Source organism: Molossus molossus, unplaced genomic scaffold, assembly GCF_014108415.1.
Source record: "Molossus molossus isolate mMolMol1 unplaced genomic scaffold, mMolMol1.p scaffold_m16_p_21, whole genome shotgun sequence".
Classification (NCBI taxonomy): Eukaryota; Metazoa; Chordata; class Mammalia; order Chiroptera; family Molossidae; genus Molossus; species Molossus molossus.
The window spans coordinates 17384101-17403807 of record NW_023425357.1 but is presented as its reverse complement, the minus strand read 5'-3'; the positions used below and the strand labels follow the sequence as shown (position 1 = coordinate 17403807).

The 19707-nt window shown below is 46.2% G+C and overlaps 2 protein-coding genes across 2 annotated transcripts in view; both read left to right on the top strand.

The window, feature by feature from the left end:
- Positions 1 to 1964: 1964 nt before the first annotated feature.
- NUDT19 (nudix hydrolase 19) lies at positions 1965 to 8953 on the top strand. The gene is made up of 3 exons (XM_036275283.1): positions 1965 to 2708; positions 6957 to 7164; positions 8051 to 8953. The coding sequence occupies exons 1-3, from the start codon at positions 1995 to 1997 to the stop codon at positions 8254 to 8256; spliced, it is 1128 nt and encodes a 375-aa protein (XP_036131176.1). The 5' UTR covers positions 1965 to 1994; the 3' UTR covers positions 8257 to 8953.
- A 4612-nt stretch (positions 8954 to 13565) lies between these two features.
- The window catches only part of TDRD12 (tudor domain containing 12), a 71968-nt gene continuing 65826 nt past the window's right edge, over positions 13566 to 19707 (top strand). The window contains 1 exon segment of the mRNA XM_036275378.1: positions 13566 to 13592. Coding sequence (XP_036131271.1) covers positions 13569 to 13592 — 24 coding nt within the window. The 5' untranslated portion in view covers positions 13566 to 13568.

Here is a 19707-nt window from a genome sequence, read left to right as displayed (position 1 = left end):
CTGACAGTGTGTCCACGACACAAGGCAGATAACCCTGAGGAGGTAATCTTTCACACTCAGGCTGTGCAGTGGAAAATTTATGATATTGCAGCTGGTTCATCCATCAGTTTCTCATTGGTGGGGTTCATGTGAACCTGCAAAGCGCAGATACCTGCCCCTAGGAACCCCCCTCTACTCTCCTCCCCCCACTGCCAAGAAAAGGAGACACCCTTGTGTCAACCCAGGGTTTAAGGGAAAAAGTCCCAGTTCTCAGGCTTTGGTCAGGAAAGTGTCGCTGAGACAGGCTAGTAAGCCAAGACAAGCAGAATAGGGAAACAGAGACAGATAAATTGCAGTTTACAGCCATCCAGTGAATCCTATCTTCCCTAAACCAGGGATACTTAAGAGTAAATGGTGCCCTGGCCAGTTTGGCTCAGCGGGTGAGCGTCAGCCTGCGGACCAGAGAGTCCTGGATTCGGTTCCCGCCAGGGGCATGTACCACACACACAAAAAAAGAGTAAATGGTTTGCACTGTTCCTCCCCAACCAGAGGGTAAATAGCTTAAATCACCCTACTCAGGGACACAGATAGCAGAAATCCAATTAGTGTCATTTGCCAACCACACCCAAGGACAGATGAAGAGAATACTCTTTCCCTAGCCGATGTGGCTCTGTGGTTACAGCGTTGGCCCTCGGATCAAAGGGTCATGGGTTTGATTCCTGGTCCAAGGGCACGTACCTTGCTGGTTGGATCCCCAGCCTGGTAGGGGTGTGTGCGGGAGGGGCAACCATCGATGTGTCTCTCTCACATCCATGTTTCTCTCTCTCACCTCCTCTCTCCCTTTGTTCTCTTAAAAAAAAAAAGGAAAAAAATATCCTCAGATGAGGATTAATAAAAAAACAGAATAACTCTAATTTTGGTATATTCGCATAAAGCTGATGAATAGTCTATTGAGTCCCTTCCCTAAGTGCCCAGCCCTCAAAATGAAGGTCCAGGGCAGCTCTCCCTTTCCTCATAGGTATGCATCTCCTAAATTCCAAGGGACTCTAGGAGGTTTGCAACCAGAGCAGCAATGGGCAGTGGTAGGTCCTCCAGGGCTGAGACCCAGAATTTCTCTCCAAGGTCCCCTTTTCTCTGATTTTTTTAGTGAGCCAAAGCAGCCCAGCTTAGGCTCATTTCCCCAGCCCTTCCTTGTTCCATTGGACCCAGCTTTTTTTTTATTTAATCCTCACCAGAGAATATCTTTCCATTTATTTTCAGATAGAGTGGGAAGGAGGGAGGGAGGGAGGGGGAGAGAGAGAGAGAGAGAGAGAGAGAGAGAGAGAGAGAGAGAGAAACAGCTATGTGGGGAGAGACACAAGGATTGGTTGCCTGCTGCACCACCCTGACCAGGGCTGGGGACAAACTGCAACCAAGGTGCGTGCCCTTGACGGGAACCAACAGGGAACTCTTTGGACGCCCAGCCCACACTCTAGGCTGAGCAAAACCGGACAGGGCCATTGTACCCAGCTTTAATGAACGTCCTCTAAAATTCACCTGGACTCCTGAAATTTTTCCTGCAGGAAGCCAAGAACCCACACACTACCGCCTGGCCGGCTGTCCACAGGCAGACCCGCTCAGGGCCAGGTCCCCTTTCCAGTAACATCACCAGCCTGGATTTGCATCACACTCTCACCCCAGCAGGTCACTTGCTCCCATAAGCATTCCTGCTCTTGGTCCAGTGTCCTGAGTGAGGATTGTGCGGTTCTCCTTTAAGGCGGTTGTGACAGCCCTTGCCCACTGAGTGACCAGCCTGGGAACAGGGCCCTGGAGGCGGAGCTTGCTCACGCCCCATCACGCCGGCACCACGCCCCTCATACAGGAAGCCACCTGGGAAAGTCCGCCAGCCCCGGCTGACAGAGCGCCCGGTTCGACCTAAGAGACCCAGGCCTCGGGCCTCGCCCAGGGAGACCGCTGGGGGGTCGTAGGGTTGGTGCGTTGGAGCGCCTGCCGCGCCAGGACCCGGAGCCGGAACCATGAACGGCTTCCTGCAGTCGGGCTCAAGCAGCTGGCGGCGGGCGGCCACCTTGGTGCTGGCGACAGGCTGGATGCACCCAAGCCCCGCCGCCCCGTCGGTGGCCCCGCTGCCAGCCGAGGGCTTCCGGCTGCTGCTGCTGCAGCGCTCCTCACAGCAGGGCTTCTTGCCCGGGGCGCACGTCTTCCCAGGCGGCGTGGTGGACGCGGCAGACCGCTCGGCAGACTGGCTGCGCCTCTTCGCGCCGCACCACAGGCCGCCGCGCTTGGGCCTGGGCCCCACGCCACGCCCGCGTCCCACCTTCCCGGTGCTGCCCGCCGCGGTGTCCGACACCGCCGCGGAGGACGGTGCGGCGCTGCCGGATGACGTGGCCTTCCGCATCTGCGCCATCCGCGAGACCTTCGAGGAGGCGGGCGTGCTGCTGCTGCGGCCCCGGGCCTCGCGGGCCGCCGCGCGGGAGCCGGGCCGCGCCCTCCCGCAGCAGGAGGGCCTGGCCGCCTGGCGCGACCGCGTGCGCCGCGACCCGCACCACTTCCTGCACCTGTGTGAGCACCTCGACTGCACCCCTGACATCTGGGCGCTGCACGACTGGAGCACCTGGCTCACGCCGTTCAGGCGCCCCGGCGGCCGCCGCTTCGACACGACCTTCTTCCTGTGCTGCCTGCGGGAGCCGCCGCCGGTCTACCCAGACTTGGCCGAGGTGGTGGGCTACCAGGTAGGGCCTGCTCACGGGACCCCGGCCGCGTAAGGGCCGTGCAGGCCAGTAAGTGACTGAGCGGGCTTGGGACCCCAGCGGTCCGACCCCCCAGCCCTGCAGGCCCAAACCGGTGTTTTCCCCGGCGTCGCAGTCCCGAGGCCTCAGCTCGGTCTCCGCACGCGGCTGCCGGGGCAGAGCCAGTGTGGAGACCCCAGGAGCGGGGCAGACCGCCTTTTAGGCCCCAGGCTCCCTCCTAAGCACTTTGCATACATCAAGCACTTTGCATACATCAAGCCATTTCACCTCCACAACAGTTTAATTCTGTTTCCTCAGGGAGCATACTTTACATGATTTAAATATTTTAAAATTCAGCCCTGGCAGTTTTGGTTCAGCCATTAGAGCATCCGACTCAGGATAGATTACCCGTGAAGGGCATGTACCTGGGTTGTAGGTTTGATCTCCGGCCCTGGTCGGGGTCCTGCGGGAGGCAACCCATCGATGTGTTACTCACATCGATTGTTTCTCTCTCTTTTCTTTATTGATTTTTAGAGACAGAGGATGGGAGAGATAGAAGCATCCATGAGAGAGAACATCATTTGGCTGCCCCCACTGAGGATCGGGCCCACTACCTGGGCATTTACCGAGTGGGAATCGAACCAGCGACCTCTTGGTGCTTGGGTCATTGCTCACCTGCTGAGCCACACCAGCCAAGGGTGTCTTCCAGTTTTTTATTGGATGTTGGATGTTGTGATTTTTAGTTGCGTACTGGATTTTGTCATATACCCTTTAAAAAATAGTAAGTTTTTATTGATTTTAGACAGGGAGGAGGAGAGAGATACACATCCATATGAGAGAGAAACAACAATTGGCCACCTCCTGCATGCCTCCTCCTGGGGATCGTGCTGGAAACCTGACCTGGAATCAAACTGGTGGCCTTTTGGTGCATGGGATTATATGCTCAGCCAACTGAGCCATGCATGCCAGGGCATTGTCACATTCCTTTAAGGATTGTTGGAATTTTCCTGGCAGGAATTTAAGCTATTGCAAACTAACATGATCCTTTTGAAGTTTGTTTTTTAAGTGGTTCTAGGGTAGGTTTATGATAGTGTTTATTCTAGGGCTAATAGCTGCACTTTTATTTTTTATTTTTTTATCCTCACCCGAGGACATTTTTTCAGTTTTTGTTCACATAGAATGGGAGGGAGAGAGAGAGAGAAACATCGACATGAAAGGTACACATCGAGTGGCTGCCACCCACATGACCCAACCAGGGCCGGGGACAAACTGCAACCGAGATTCGTGCCCTTAGTGGAAACCGAACCCGGGTCTCTCTGGACCGCAGGCCGCTGCTCTAACCACTGAGCCAAACCGGCCAGGGCTAATAGCTGCACTTTTAATGTATAACCCTTTTGAGGTCTCTCCATTGAGGGAATTTGAAATATTCCTGGCTTTAGGTGAGCCCTGGAATTGTTAGTCTTTTTTTTTTAATCCTCATCCGAGGACATTTTTCCATTTTTTGTACAGAGTGGGAGGGAGAGAGAGGAAGAGAGAGAGAGAGGGAAACATCGATGTGAAAGGGACACATCGAGTGGCTGCCACCCGCACGACCAACCAGGGCCGGGAACAAACTGCAACCAAGGTACATGCCCTTAGCGGGAACCGAACCCGGGCCCCTCCGGACCGCAGGCGGACGCTCTAACCGCTGATCCAAACCGGCCAGGGCGGAATTGTTAGTCTTAAAGCTCTCAGGTAACTGTTCTTAGGAATCATTGTTTTTCCAGTGTCATGTGGGTTTCACTTTATGCATATGTAGATTAGTGTTTAGTGAAGACTCAAGGGCACCCCATACATATTTCTGGAGGTCTACCTTGTGTAGATCCCCCCTCTCCAGTACATTGTTTTTCTTTTTTCTTTTCCCCTTTGTTTTAGAGAGAGAGAGAGAAACATCGATTGGCTGCCTCCTACATGCCCCCACTGGAGATCTGGCCCACAACCCGAGCATGTGTCCTGACCAGGAATCGAACTGGTGCCCTCTTGGTACATTGGTCGATGCTCAACCACTGAGCCACACCGATTGGACTCGAGTACATTGTTTTTAAATTCTTGCCTGTATGGTCTTTCCAAACTCTGGCCTTTGTCTCAAGTCAGTGAGAATCCACACTCTAATGAGGTTCTCCCTCACAGTGCAGTCTGGGGATTACCTTTAGGAAAGAAGACTTGGCAACTCTTGGAACTCTACTGAGTTCACCTCATTTGTTTTTCTTTTCTCACATATTATAATTCTGCATCTTTCTGTGTTCAAAATAGTGGTTTGTAGATTTTGTCCACTTACCTATTTTTTACATTATGTTGGGGAAAGGGAATATAGCACTCATGGCTAGAAGAGGATGTTCCATAAATAATTCTTAACCTGGTCTAGTCTAGTGGTTCTCAGTAGGGGATTCGCCCACTCCACCCCCATGCACATTTGGCAATGTCTGGAGACATTTTTGGTTGCCACAACTCAGGGACTTCTGCTGGCTTCTACTGGGCAGAGCCCAGGTATCCTTTAGTGCACAGGACAACCTCTCAAAATAAAGAATTATCTGGTCTAAAGTGTCATTAGTGCCAAGATTCTGAAACCTAGTGGAAACAGAATGAAATTTAGATCCAGCCCATCCCCCCAACCCTGCCCAGATTTTTTAAATAGGGTAGCTGCTTCAGTTTCTTCATCTGTAAAACGACAGTATGCAGAGTTGACCTAAGGACTGGAAATATCTTACATAAAGTAAAATTTGAGTAGTGCTTTACTAGTAACAAGTAACCTATAAAGAATAAGTTCTTTTAACCTATGGGTCTGGACTAACCTGAACAGATTGAATTAAGTGGGCTGATGCCTATTGTTTAACCCTTCATCTTGATTATTGTCACTGAACTCAAACTGGCAAAGCAGAATCTTTGTAAATAACTTAAAGATTGGATGGTTCTTTGACACCCAAGTTTTGTTTACAAAATGCAGCCAACTTCAGAATAATCTGGGATGCTTGTTAAGCAGATTTCTGGGCCCTATAGACTGAAGATTTAACAGGTTTATTAGGGGGTGTTTAAGCACATACTAACTTATATACCTTTGGCCTCTAGTTATCCAAGGCAGAAATCAATGTTTTAAAAAATATGTTTTTTATTGACTTTTTAGAGAGAGAAAAAGAAACATCCTTGTGAGAGAGAAATGTCAATTGACTGCCTCCTGCAGGCCACCTACTGGGGATTGAGGCTGCAACCCAGGCATGTGCCCTGACCGGGAATTGAACCGGGATCTCAGTGCATGGGAGGACACTCAATCCACTGAGCCATACGTGCCAGACATCCAAGGCAGAAGTCAATTTCAACGCCTTGGGTTTGGGCATGGGAATTGGTTTTCCCCAGTATAAGTGGATATATAGTAAACCAGTTAAACAAAGACCTTTTGGAGTTATTCCATATTCATTGAATCAGCTATTTTTACCCGTATATGTGTGGAAGGAAGGCTCGGGAAGGAGGTACATCACAGCACTTAGGCCACTTAAGTTAAATGGGCAAACACTGGCTGGTTGATGCCCTGCTATTATTACATTCCTGGGACTATAGACTGAATTATGCCTCTTGACCTTAAAACTCCTACTGCTCTGACTTTTTTCTTTTAATTTTTTTTTCTTTATTATTTTAGAGAGAAAGGAAGGGAGAGGAAAAGAAAGATAGAAACATCGATGAGAGGGAATATCGATTGGCTGCCTCCTGCATGCCCCCCACTGGGGATCGGGCCCACAACTGGGAATCGAACCAGTGACCTCTTGGTACATGGGTGATGCTCAACCACTTAGCCACACCAGCCGGGTTCTCTGACTCTTTACCCCCATTATAACATGTGGTACACATCATGCTGTATTTTGGTTGCTGAAGGCCCCCCAGGGCTTGAGAGAGCTTTGTCTTGTCTATTACCACGTCCTCAGGGCCTAGGCAAGGCATCTATGGGAGGAACAAATAGGCACTAAATTATCAATCTGCTGCCATGAGTTTATACTTCAGAGTCTTGGTTCCTGTTGGAATAACCAGAACTACTTTACCTTCTGAGGATCAACTCAGCTTTCTTTACTGAAGCTTTTCGTGTTGCCTCAGAGGAATTTAGCAAAGCATATTAATGAATTATCTTTATATCTTCAGTTAGATCTCAGGTACTGATCTGATGATCTCAAATCTTGTATTATCTATGGAGTAAACCTTAGTAAACCCTACCTTTGTCTTCCACAGTGGTCATCTCCGTTAGAGGCAACTGATAATTTCATATCAAAAGAAATTTGGTTGGCACCCCCACAGTTCTATGAAATAAGAAGACTTGCAAACTTTGCCTCTCTCTCCGACTTGCACAAATTTTGTTTGGATCATGTATTAGAAGGGGTGGAAAGATGGTTGCCAATCACGTTATTAACTGCGGATGGGCAGATCTCGCTTTTACCAGGTAAATCAATGAGGCATCAATGCTTTTGTTAGTATTCACATTTAATTCACTGGGCTTTATGGCAGCATTGCCCCACACAAAGACACAGTTTGTAGTCTGTTTTACACACTACAATGGCATTAATTAAATAAGTTCAAAGTCTGTAAAATATCCATAGTATTATAACCACAAGTTCTGAATAAGTTACTTTATATACACACGTACACATTTATGTTTATTTCCTAGACATGGACAAAGTTCTTTCATATTATCTCACTTTTTATATTTTAATTTTGAATTATAAGAACTTGTAAATTGTCAGGTTTTTTAATTAGGGAGTTTGTTGGTGGTCTGTTATTGTTGGGCATGTATAGGATAGAGGTCTTGTGGCAGTTTAGCGTGAGGCTTTGTGACCTGTCTTCCTTATGGCTACCTGTCTCAGTTCTCACGAGAGTGGTAATATTTGTTACTTATCCTACAGTGGGAAAACTTAGCAATTTTGATGTATAAATGATAATTTATCTAACTTAATCTTAAAATTATTAAAGCAGTCCACACTGAAATACCAAAAATATATGGGCAAGGCCAATATTAATATTGACTAGGATAAAGAGAGTCATGAACTATATAAAAGTTATAGTTTATGATGAAAATAATGCCAGTCATAAATATTTATATGCCCAAGGAAAATTCTTTGCTGGGAAATGGAAAGCTAGGGAGTATAGGTATTAAACACACACACACACACACACACACACACACACGAAGTTGAAGTAAGCTCATAAAATTAGGGTTATCTCAGTTTGAAGCACATGAAATCAATTTTTAAAAACTGATTTATATGTCACTAATATATTGGTCTGTTTTATAAAATAACACTTTGTGGAATTAAAATACTATTTTTCAGGAGATGAGCTGTACTTAGAAGATTCAAACTTCTTAGAAAATCTTTTGTCCACTGAAAAAAAGACTGAAGAAATCATGAAGGAAGGCAAGAAATTTCACCGAGTAGTTATACACAGTAGCCATGTTTATAGTATCCACGTGACTGTTCAGTCAGAATATAAACATGTTTATCCTAAGACCTATGTAGTAAGTAAGAGCCATTTGTAGTGTATTGCTTGAAGTTGTCCTAATAAATAATTAGGGACAACTAGACTTGCTTGGAACTTAAGGAACTTTGTGCCTGTAAAAGTTATTGTACAGTCTTTTATATTTCAAGAGTATTATGGTGCTCTCTTGCTTATTTTATTTAAAACTTACAGTGTCACAGAAGGCTCATTTTTATGCAGTATAAATGTTATTGAAATGAGAAGAATTTAACAAGGTTTTTCACTTCTGTATTGTTTTATTATCAAAAGTTTAAATAAGCTGTTCTGTTTATTTAAGTGTATTAGCACTTAAGTGTATTAGCACTTTCCTTGATGTGCTGAGGAGATTGATCCATGAATTCCTTAGACTTTCTGCTCGAGTTAATTTAAGGGTGTCTGATTACATGATGAACAACAGACTTAGACAACCTTTTAGTGACAATGTCATTATTTTTTTGTTATGTCTTTACCTTGATGATTAAAATCAAATGGTATTATATAATAGGTTTACCAAATTGGAAATTTGTCTTAGTTAATATTTTAAAGAAATATGAAGCCATTTCAAAAGCCGTAACTATTTTTACTCTGGAGGCTAGTTAATGAAATAAAGAGGTTATTTTTAATATGGGTAATTTTTCACCTTTTAAGGGGAATAATATTTATTGATTAAAGATGGAAAATGGTTAAGACACCAATTGTATTTAAGATCTTTGTATTATGCATCATAAAACGTTTCATTTTTCAAACAATGTGTTACATTTTCTACATAAAATGCACGTATTGATGAATTAAGTTTATGTGTATTATTTAAACCTGATTAGAGGAATATATGTAGATCAGTGTTTCTCAATCCCAGGACACTTTTGCTCGTCAGTAGACGGTTGGCAATGTTTGAAAACATTGTTGGTTGTCACAACTGAGAGTGAGATGCTATTACTATCTAGTGGGAAGAGGACAGGGATGCAATTGAATATCCCACAATACATTGGACAACCGCCCACAGCCAGGAATTATCTGGCTAAGGTTGATAAACTGATTTAGAATAAAATCTATTTTATTGACTTTTAGAGAGAGAGGAAGAGAGAGATAGAAACATCGATGTGGGAGAACAACATTGATTGGCTGCTTTCTGCACTCCCCCCCCCCCCCACTGGGGGTTGAGCTCGCAACCCAGACATGTGCCCCGACCAGGAATTGAACCGGGACCTCTCAGTCCCTGGGACGATGCTCAGTCCATTGAGTCACACTGGCTATGCTAAAATCTATTTTCTTCAGAAAATGATTACAATATGTAAATTTTGAGACCCATGGAAACTTAGCATTTCATCTGGCTTCTGAATCTATAAAAGTTCTTACTGACTGCTGGCCTTGAGCATAATATTCTTTTATTCTTACAGAAAATGGAATATTATTTAGCTGGAAGAGACCTCAGTGAACACCACAGTTTCGCTGGTGACAAAACTGAGAAACAGATTCGCATAGCTAGTGCCACAGCCAAGAGCAGAACCTGACTCATTGTCAAGCAAGTGATATCTGTTGCCTGTCACCAAAAGCAGATATCTGAACACTTCTGCCCACTGCATCTTGGCAATGTAGTCTCCAGGGAAACCATAACACAGAGAAACATTAAATGAAACAACGCTTTACTCACATAGAGAAGAGGCAGAGCAAGATCAACTCTAGTAGTGTGCATTCGTTCCCCCATGGCTGGCAGGTCCCCTCCCTGCCCAACACAAGACCTGCATGTAGCCCTCTTGCTTCAGTAGAAGGACCTCATCTCTGCTCCACAGGGGACAGACACAGTCTTGGGGTTGGCCAGGTGCCGTATGATACACATGCTTAAGCAGAAGAGCAAAGGACACACATTGAGTCTGAAACGGAAAGATTTCCACACAAGGTGTCTAGTCTACTACAGGCTATGAGTACTCTACCTTTTGATAAAGTGTTTCAGGCCCAAGGCTCATTTTTTTTTTCCATTCTCACCCAAGGACATTTTTGTATTTCTCTTCAAATAGGGTGGAAGGGAGAGAGAGAAACATTGATGTGGGAGAGACACGTCGAGTGGTTGCCACCCACACAACCCCATCCGGGGCTGGGTAAAACTGTAACCGAGGTATGTGCCCTTAGTGGGAACCAAACCTGGGTCTCTCTGATCTGCGGGCCAACGCTCTAACCACTGAGCAAACCGGCCAGGGTACCAAGGCTCATTTTTATGCAGCTGAGGGAAGGTCAAGAGACCATGCAATTCACTGGCTTTCCCAACACTCCTAGCCCTCTGCCCTTAGCTGGAGTTAGATGGCTCAGTGGGTGATTTTAGATGTAGTAAGAAAGGAATATGACTGGTTTTTCTTCATAAAGATCTTTTTTTTTTTTTTTTAATCTGAATGAACTTTTTCTCTTTCCAAGATTTCCTTTTGGGAGACTGTCACATAACTTCCTCTACCTGCGGTGCTATCCTGACTTCTCCAGCCCAAAGTAACAGGGCTGACCTAATGAGGTAAAAATGTTGTTTTAGAGCACAGCTTGCTAATGTTTCTGGCAATTACCATGTGGTCTTTCTTACCTCATATATTGAATCTACCTCAGCCTCAGGTACAGAAGCAGAAAGCTGATTCCGTATCCCTGTTCCTCTTCCTAGCCACCTTCCTGCTCATGCTGGTATCCCTACTCCATATTATCTTGTCCAGGGCAGAGCCAGGAAAACTTGTTTTCTGTGATATTGTACAGTCTCTTGAAACTGCAGTTAAAAACTCAGAAAGAGCCCTGGCCAGTATGGCTCAGCGGTTAGAGCATCGGCCTGCAGTCCAGAGAGACTGGGTTTGGTTCCCGCTAAGGGCCCGTTCCTCGGTTGCAGTTTGTCCCAGGCCCTGGTTGGTCGTGCGGGTGGTAGCCACTCGATGTGTCCCTTTCACATCGATGTTTCTCTCTCCCTCCCACTCTATCTGAACAAAAAAATGGAAAAATGTCCTCGGATAGAAAAAAAAACCCCAAAACAATAATGACAACAAATAATGCAATAATAAATAAGTAAACAATAATATAAGGATAAACTTTCACATACAACTGTAAATCTACTTTTTGCCCACCCTTGTATTATTAGGTCTTTGTTTAAAAAGTTTAACTTGGCTTGGCCAGGGTGGCTCAGTAGGTTGAACGTTGTCCCATGGACTGAGAGGTCCCAGTTCAATTCCCAGTCAGGGCATATGCCTGAATTGCTGGCTTGATCCCCAGTAGGGAGTGTGCAGGAGGCAGCTGATTGATGTCTCTCTCATTGATGTTTCAGTGACTCAATAGTTGTATATATTTTGAAACGGTCTCCACAAAAGTTCAATTAACATCCCTCACCATACATAGTTACATTTTTTTTTCTTATGATGAAAACTTTGAAGATTTCCTCTCTTAGCAACTTTCAGATATGCAATACAGTATTATTAACTATAGTTACCCTGCTGTACATGACATCCCATGGCTTATTTATTTTGGGGTAATTTCTTTAAAAATGCTTTCCACTGCTTGTTGGGTTTGGGGGGACTGCTTCCAAGAACAGATACTGACCCCTTTCAGCCTTAAGGGGACTAGGTGGCTGGAGCCCCTGGGTAGTGAGTTCCCATTTCAACAGTCCTGAGTCTTCACTCCAGTGTGATGTATAAATATTTCCATTTTCTGTGAGCTGTGTTGTGAAAAAGTTTGGAAAGCACCATATTGTAGCATGGGTTCCAGTCAAAAGAAAGAAACATTGACCCCCACACTAAGAGCTGGGAGAAGGCTGTTTTCCGCATCTTCTTTGGAGCTTGGGAACTGTCTCTGGAACCTGCCATTTAAATCAGATTTGGTGGTTTCCCATCTCTTTTGACAAGATCTGGAGCTGTCAGGTGAGCTGGCCCTGCCAGATGACTGTTGGGAATGAGGCCTGGTTAGCCCAATTCAGCAACAAGTGAACTAAACCTGCATTCCTCCTGGCTGAGAGTCAACACACCTCTTTCCAAATCTCCTGCCTGAGACTGTACCTCCGTGTTTGCTTGATCTTGTGAAATGGGGATGGTTACGTGAGCACTGTTTCCAAAATATATGACCCCACAAACTGGTGTGCTCCTATAATGTGGTGCAATCTGTTGCCTTCGTGTTGGTTCCAGTATTGGGGCTTAGGAAATGATTTTTTCAAAACTGAAATATTAAAGAATTCATCTGCAAAAACACTGAGGCCCATCACCTTTTTTAGCCATGGTTCCTTCAATATTTAAGAAATATTCTTTCACCTCTTTTCTTGTTTGTTGGCTTATTCAAGTGTTTGTTGGCTTATTGCTGAGGTAGTAATAAAAGCTAACCCTCCCTGAGTGCCCCTTGGGTGTCCTTTGTTTCATATAGTATGACCTCACCTAATTCTGAGACCCACTCTCTGAGTCCCAATTTTCAGGTGATAAAACAGGCTTCCACGTGTTCAAAGTCAGGAGAACTCTGTGGTGCCTTAACAATAACAAAATACATGGCTGGGGAAGAACCCGGCTCATGAGGCTGTAGTTTGTAACCTCTGATGGTGACAAGAATGCTCTGACCAAGACTTGGGGTACCCTGCTGGTTAAGGGCCAGGTGGGACGAAAATCAGGACCGAGGACCTTCCCAGAAAGAAGAAGGATTGGGGGTGGTGGGATGCTGCCTGGAGGCTCGGAAGCACCAGGCACCAGTGGCTACTGGTGACTCTCCCTCATCCCAAGGACGGGAGGTGAAGAATGGTTAAGAAGGAGTCGGAGGGAAGGGCTTAATGGCCCTCAATCAGGAACTGTGCCCCTCGGGATGGGTAAGACGGTGCGCGTGGGCGTCCCTGGGCCCTCGGAGCTCCAGGACAACCGGAACCCCCAGCGTCCTTGGACCACGTGATGCCTGACCCCTGAGGCCTCCGCGCTTTTGCGGCGCAGCTCCTCCCCCTGCGTAGGGGCGCAGTGCGCCGGGCGCCGACCGTTGTGCTCGCCGTTGGCGCACCACGCGTTTCTGGAAGGCTCGAGGCCTGAGACGGCGGGCGTCGGGCGGCAGGGGTGCGGTGCCGGAGCCCCAAGCGCGCCGGCGGCGGCGTCTGGGTTGGAGGACCGAGCGCGTCGCCTGTGGTGCGTCGCGGGCTGGGGACCTGGGGGGCCGGGCTGGGCGCGCGAAGCCCGTGGCGGCAAAGTGGGGAGGAGGCGCGGCCCCCACGGAGGGCGGAGGCGGGTACTACAAGACTCAACTTTCGACCCTAAAGTTTACCCCCAGTGACTAGCGACGGGAGGCCGGAAAGGGGCGCGGCTGCGACGGTACCTGTCGTCCCGGGGCGAGCCCGCGGGCCGGCTGCGAGACGCGGGGAAGATGCTCGAGGTCCTGGTGCTGAAGGTGAGCGAGCGCGAAGCCCCCGGGCCGGGCGGTTGACCCACCCCGACCCTCCCGGTGCAGGTCCGCCGGGCTCGGGACGCCGGTCTTCGACCGCGGGCAGGGGGTGCCGGATAGATCCCGGCTTCTTCAAGCAGAACAGCCCGACCTGTTAGCGCAGCGCTGTCCGATGCACTATTTGAGATCTAGCGTAAAACGTAACTCGTTATTTCTCCGACATTCAGATTGAACTGCGTGGCCTGGGTTTGCTAACTCCAGAACGTTAGGGGGAGGCACGAACTGTTCTCCCACGCACCCCGCCGGGTCCGCGCTCTTTGAGGGCGCCTGCAGGCCCCAGGTCGGTGGGCACGGGGACCCTGACCTGTTCTTTTCCCTGACATGGGTTCTCTCTAGTGGGTCACCACCCCCGTTGGACAGGGGCGGGGTTGACCTGTGCCTCCCTTCCCCCCAACCCACCCCCCACACATGTGGACTCCTGCCTGCTAGCTCCTCGGGACTCAGACAACCACTCCCTGCCCTCGCGGGCGCCTCGAGGCCTGGATCCTTGGAGCAGGAGTGGTCAGGGTTGGGGGACTTGCCCCGTGTGAAGCCTGCTGAGCGGGGTGGACAGCTTCATTTTCTTGTCTTTGAGTCAGGTGAGTGTTCCTGGCTGATGCAAGAGACGGTTGGGAAGGCGTGCTGTGTTCACCGTGTTATTTAAAGGAAGGAGCTTACAAACCAGAGCAAAGGGGTGGGTTTTGGTTATTGGGAAAAAGGAAATATAAATACGATTTTAAAAAGAAATCATATTTCAGTGGGTTGAAGAGAGGGCCATAGCAAATGATGGGATTGTTAAAACACCAAACTTTCCTATTTTATGTCGTGTTATTTATATGAGTTGAGATTCACAAACGTTTGAAGCAGCTGACTCTTTCAGAGGATTTGCTCTGAGACTTTTAGGGGTTTCAGACCCATCTGGCAAACTTCTTTCTACCAGCAGTCCTAAGTAGGCTAGTTTAGTTTCTCCTTAGGAAGATAGGGCTCTTCCAGGGGTACAGTGCTGCAACATGCCAGTCCATCAGGGCAGAACTCTGGCAGGAGGAGCTGGACTTTTACTGCCTCCGGCCTGGGAACCCCTCTCTTTGAATTGGACTGAGGAACCCTTTTATCTACACCCTCAGCTTTGGTCTGCCCCAGTTCCTGCTCTTATCTTGCCCCCACTGAACAAACTTTCTAGACAATACAGGAGTATTCATTTTCCCAAGTGTGGTGCAAGTAGGAGTTGTAGTTCTCCTGATTAATTTTGCTTTTACATGGATGAAATATTTCCCCCAAGTGTCTGTCAGTAGATGACTGGATAAGCACCATTTGGAATATACATACCATGGAATATTATTCAGCTTTTAAACAGATTTAATTTATTTTATTTTATTTTTTGCATTTATTTTCAGATAGAGCAGGAGGGAGAGAGGGAGGAAGAGAGAGAGAGAGAAACATCAATGTGAGAGAGACGCATCAAGTGGTTGCCTCCTACATGACCCCAGCTGGGACCAGGGACAAACTGCAACCAAGGTACATGCCCTAAGCAGGAACCAAACCCAGGACTCTCTGGTCTGTGGGCTGACACTCCAACCGCTGAGCCAAACCAGCTAGGACATTATTCAGCTTTTAAAAGGAAGGAAATTCTACAGGCTACAACATGGATAAACCTTGAGAACAGCATGCTAAATGAAGTAAGCTGAATACAAAAGGACAAATACTGTATGATTCCACTCATATGAGATTCCTAGAGTGGTCCAATTCACAGAGACAGAATGGTGTTTGCTAGGAGGGAATGGGGAGTTATTGTTTAATGGGTACAGTGTTTCAGTTTTGCAGGATGAGAGTTCTGGAGATGAATGGTGATGATGGTGGGTAACACTGTGAACGTACTTAATGCCATTGAACTGCATACTTAAATATGGTAAATTTTCTGTATATTTTTCCACAATTAAATTTTATTAAAAAGTTTAAAGTTTTCTCTGGCTGGTGTGGCTCAATGGATTGAATTATCCCATGGACTGAGAGGTTCGGGTTCAATTCCTAGTCAGGGCACATGCCTGGGTTTCAGGCTTGTTCCCTAGTAGGAGGCATGCAGGAGACAGCTGATCTATGTTTCTCTCCCACATGCATGTTTCTATCTCTCTCTCTCAAAGAATCAATAAAAACATATTTTTAAGAAAAAGTATATATTAAGAAAGCATCCCAAGCAACATGCAGTTGTGTCAAAATGAGTTAGCAGAGTTCAGTGAGACTTGAGTAGGGTGTTGCACGGGCTTGCTAGAGGGGCCAGAAGAGAAAATGATTAGCCAGGTCAGTCTCGGAAACAAAGGTGATCACCACCAGGAAATCCCAGGGCTGTTGGTTCCTACAGTCAAACTGTGCTAGTGGACAAGACTGTTTCATTTCAGAACAGCTAGACATGAACTCTTCAAGTGGACAGCTTGTGCCAGGAGGGGTGGTAGGAAAAAACTAAATAGGCTCTTACAAACATGGGGTGAAGTTTTAAAAGCTTTAGGCTGTAACCTGACTAAAGTGGCAAAAAACTATTTTGCTGGCTTCGATGGAATTCACAAATAACATTTCAAGAGTAGTTTTCCTGCTAGAGCTGTTTACCAGCGTGTTGCTTGGCCTATAGGAGGCCCTGTTGAGATTGAAGCAGTAGCTGTCTAAGGACCTCTCATGAGAATATAAGTGGGCCCACTGTTTAATCCGGAATTTTCATAACATTTAAAAATTAACATTTTAGTTTTACAATTGATGTTGGAAAGTGTGAGTATGACTAAAATATCTGAATTTAATTATGGAAATACCATATACTAAAGAAAATTGAGCATGAAGATTAGAAGAATGCAGTTCATGTTACAAATTACACTTTACACACACACATTACTGAATGTAGGAACAGAGACACTTATTACATAGTTACCCAGGGAAATAAAAGTAGAGGGAAATAACATGTAGGAAAGATGAGTTACTATTTCTGAGAAATAATAAAGAACATACTTCAGTGAAATCCTATTGATTTAAGGATGTGAAATACTTAGTTCTTGTGTCAGATAGATTCTGTTGGTGGTGAAATGGCACCAGGTGTTAAGCTGACAGAGAAAGACTAGACCTTGGTTCAGCAAATTCAATATTTGCGTTCTGACTTAGAAAGAATTCAGAGCCAAGACTATAAGAAAAAGTTTATTTATTTATTTATTTATCTATTTATTTAATCCTCACCTGAGGACATTTTTCCAGTTTTGTTCAGACAGAATGGGAGGGAGAGAGAGGAAGGGAGAGAGAGAGAGAGAAACATTGACGTGAAAGGGACACATTGAGTGGCTGCCACCTACACGACCAGCCAGGGCCGGGGACAAACTGCAACCGAGGTACGTGCCCTTAGCGGGAACCGAACCCGGGTCTCTCTGGGCCGCAGGCCAACGCTCTAACCACTGAGCCAAACTGGCCGGGGCTATAAGAAAAACTTTATTTAGAAAGTCAAGAGGTAGAAGAAGTGAGCTCAGGAAACAAGTTACAGAGGCAAAAGAAGGGCCCTTGATGCTTAGAAGACAGAGACAAGGAAAATGTACCTGGAGGAAGGGGGTGGGAAAAGGCATGGTGTGTTCCATAGAGCGGTGCTGAGTCCTCCATCTTGAGGGTATTTATCTGGAGGTCTCAGCTTTCCAGTGTGTCCTTTCAGGGTCATAGTCTGTACTCATTGGTCGGTGCCAGGGCAGAGGGTCATTAGTAAATGCATCTGGTCCTGAGGTCAGCCTTGATATCCCTTGTCTGGTTTTGCTGCTTTTCTAGGCCTGGAGCTGAAACACAACTGAGGCCTAGATGTATTTGATTCTGGTCAGAACCTGATTGTCCTGGGGGCTTAATGCTTAAGGGCTGTTCTCAGGCTACCTTGTTTGTTCCCCTTCTAAGGGAGTCGGACCTGTATGACTAGTACTTTTTCACGTAGAATTCTGTGAAATATTTTGAGAATATTTGAAAACTGCATGTAGTCATGTAATCACCACCATAATCAAATACAGAAGTTTCATCATTCCCCCAAATTACTTTGTGCTCATTTCTTTCTTGTATCTCTCCCCTTCACAATTGCTGATCTCTTTTCTGTCCCTACTGGTTTTGTCTTTTCCAGAGTGTCATAAAATGGAATTGTGCATATCAGTCATACAGTAGCATGTAGCCTTTGAGTCTGACTTCTTTGACTTAGTATAATGCATTTGAGATTCATTTATGTTGTGGCATGGGTCAGTTTCTTTGTATTGCTGAGTAGTATTCCATTGTATGTATAAGAAAAAATTTATACAGTCACCAGTTGCGGGTCATTTGAATTTCTCATTTTCAGAGATTATAAATAGAACTGCTATAAACTTTACATACAGGTTTTTGTGTAAACACAAGTTCATGGGTAAGTAGGCTGGGATTCCCTGTATGTTTAATTTTATGAGAAACTGTTTTCCAAAGTAACTACCATTTTGCATTCCTATCAGAAATGTGTAAGAGTCCTAGTTGCTCTGTATCCTCATCTGCACTTGATAGTGTCAGTTTTACAAATCTTATCCATTCTTGTAGGTGTTGGTGGAAGCTTTGTTCTTCCTGATGATTACATTTCAAAGGTATGGCTTGAGGATCCTGAGAAAAGACTTCCTCTTGAGCAGTAGGAGAAGCATCTATATTACTTAGCAAGGGCTTGCCACCCATACGCATAAAAGCCAATACTATGACATCAGCTTTTGAGAAAAGAAAAGGCTTTATTTAGAGGTCAACTGACGAGGAGACAGGAGGCAAGACTGAAATTTGTCTCCCCATGGAGGGTTTGGGGTAGAATTTAGGGAAGGATGGGCTAGTATGCAGAAGTGCTGGTGGGGCAGGTTTCAGTTAGAGGGCTTCAGCCCCGGATCTTTTTGGACAACAAAAGGATTCTTGTGATCAGTTCCAGTCAAGTCCCAGCTCTTTGGGTCCTGAGTCAGGGAGGGACTTTGGTTCTGGGTGTTAATTGAAGGTCAACTTTTTCACCTTTGCCCTTGCTTTGGCTGTATGACTTAGATTTTGTTCTGTTGTCCCTGAAAAACTACCGAGTATCTAATTAGAATCAGGGTAAGGCCAATTTGAGCTGGTTTTAGGGTTAACATACATATCAAAGGGACAGGAAGGTATTCACAACTGTAACCCCTTTAGTAAAGAGAGGTAAAGGACCTTTGTCAGGGGTTGGCTACAATAAATTCTTCTGGCAGCTTTGCGTTTCCCTGGGCAGGCATTTTAGAGAGCATGGGTTATTCCAGGGACACAGCCTTATGCTGCTGGAAGCCATGCTAGAGTTTGGGTAGACTTTTAGTGGAGAGGCTGGGACGAGTCTGTGTGCCAAGAGTTCTGCAGCTATGAAACTGTATTTCTTTAAAAAAAATTTTTTTTCCTTTATTGATTTGAGAGAGAAAGTGAGAGAATGTGGAATATTAAAAACAAAAACAAAAAAGAAAAACCGTGGAGTATTTAAAATTTTCTTCTTTATTGATTTTAAAGAGAGAGGAAGGGAGAGGGAGAGAGAGAAACATCAATGATAGAGAACACTGATTGGCCACCTCCTTCATGCCCACTGGGGATTGGGCCCACAACCCCGGCATGTGTCCTGACCAGGAATCTAACCGGCGAACTCCTGGTGAATGGATCGATGCTCAACCACTGAGCAATACTGGCCGGACGAAGCTATTTCTTTTTTTTTTTTTTTATCCTCACCCGAGGACATTTTTCCATTTTTTGCACAGATAGAGTAGGAGGGAGAGGGAGGAAGAGAGAGAGAGAGAGAGAAACATCGATGTGAAAGGGACACATCGAGTGGCTGCCACCCGCACGACCAACCAGGGCCGGGGACAAACTGCAACCGAGATACATGCCCTTAGCGGGAACCGAACCCGGGTCTCTCCGGACTGCAGGCTGACGCTCTAACCGCTGAGCCAAACCGGCCAGGGCCGAAGCTATTTCTTTCAGCCTTCCAGTGTTGCTTTGTTCTGGACTCCCTGGAGTTTCACCTGCGCAGTTCAAGTTCTGCCAAGGATTTTGAGGGATTTTCTGATGCAGACTTTAGGGCTTTCCCTCGGTGGCT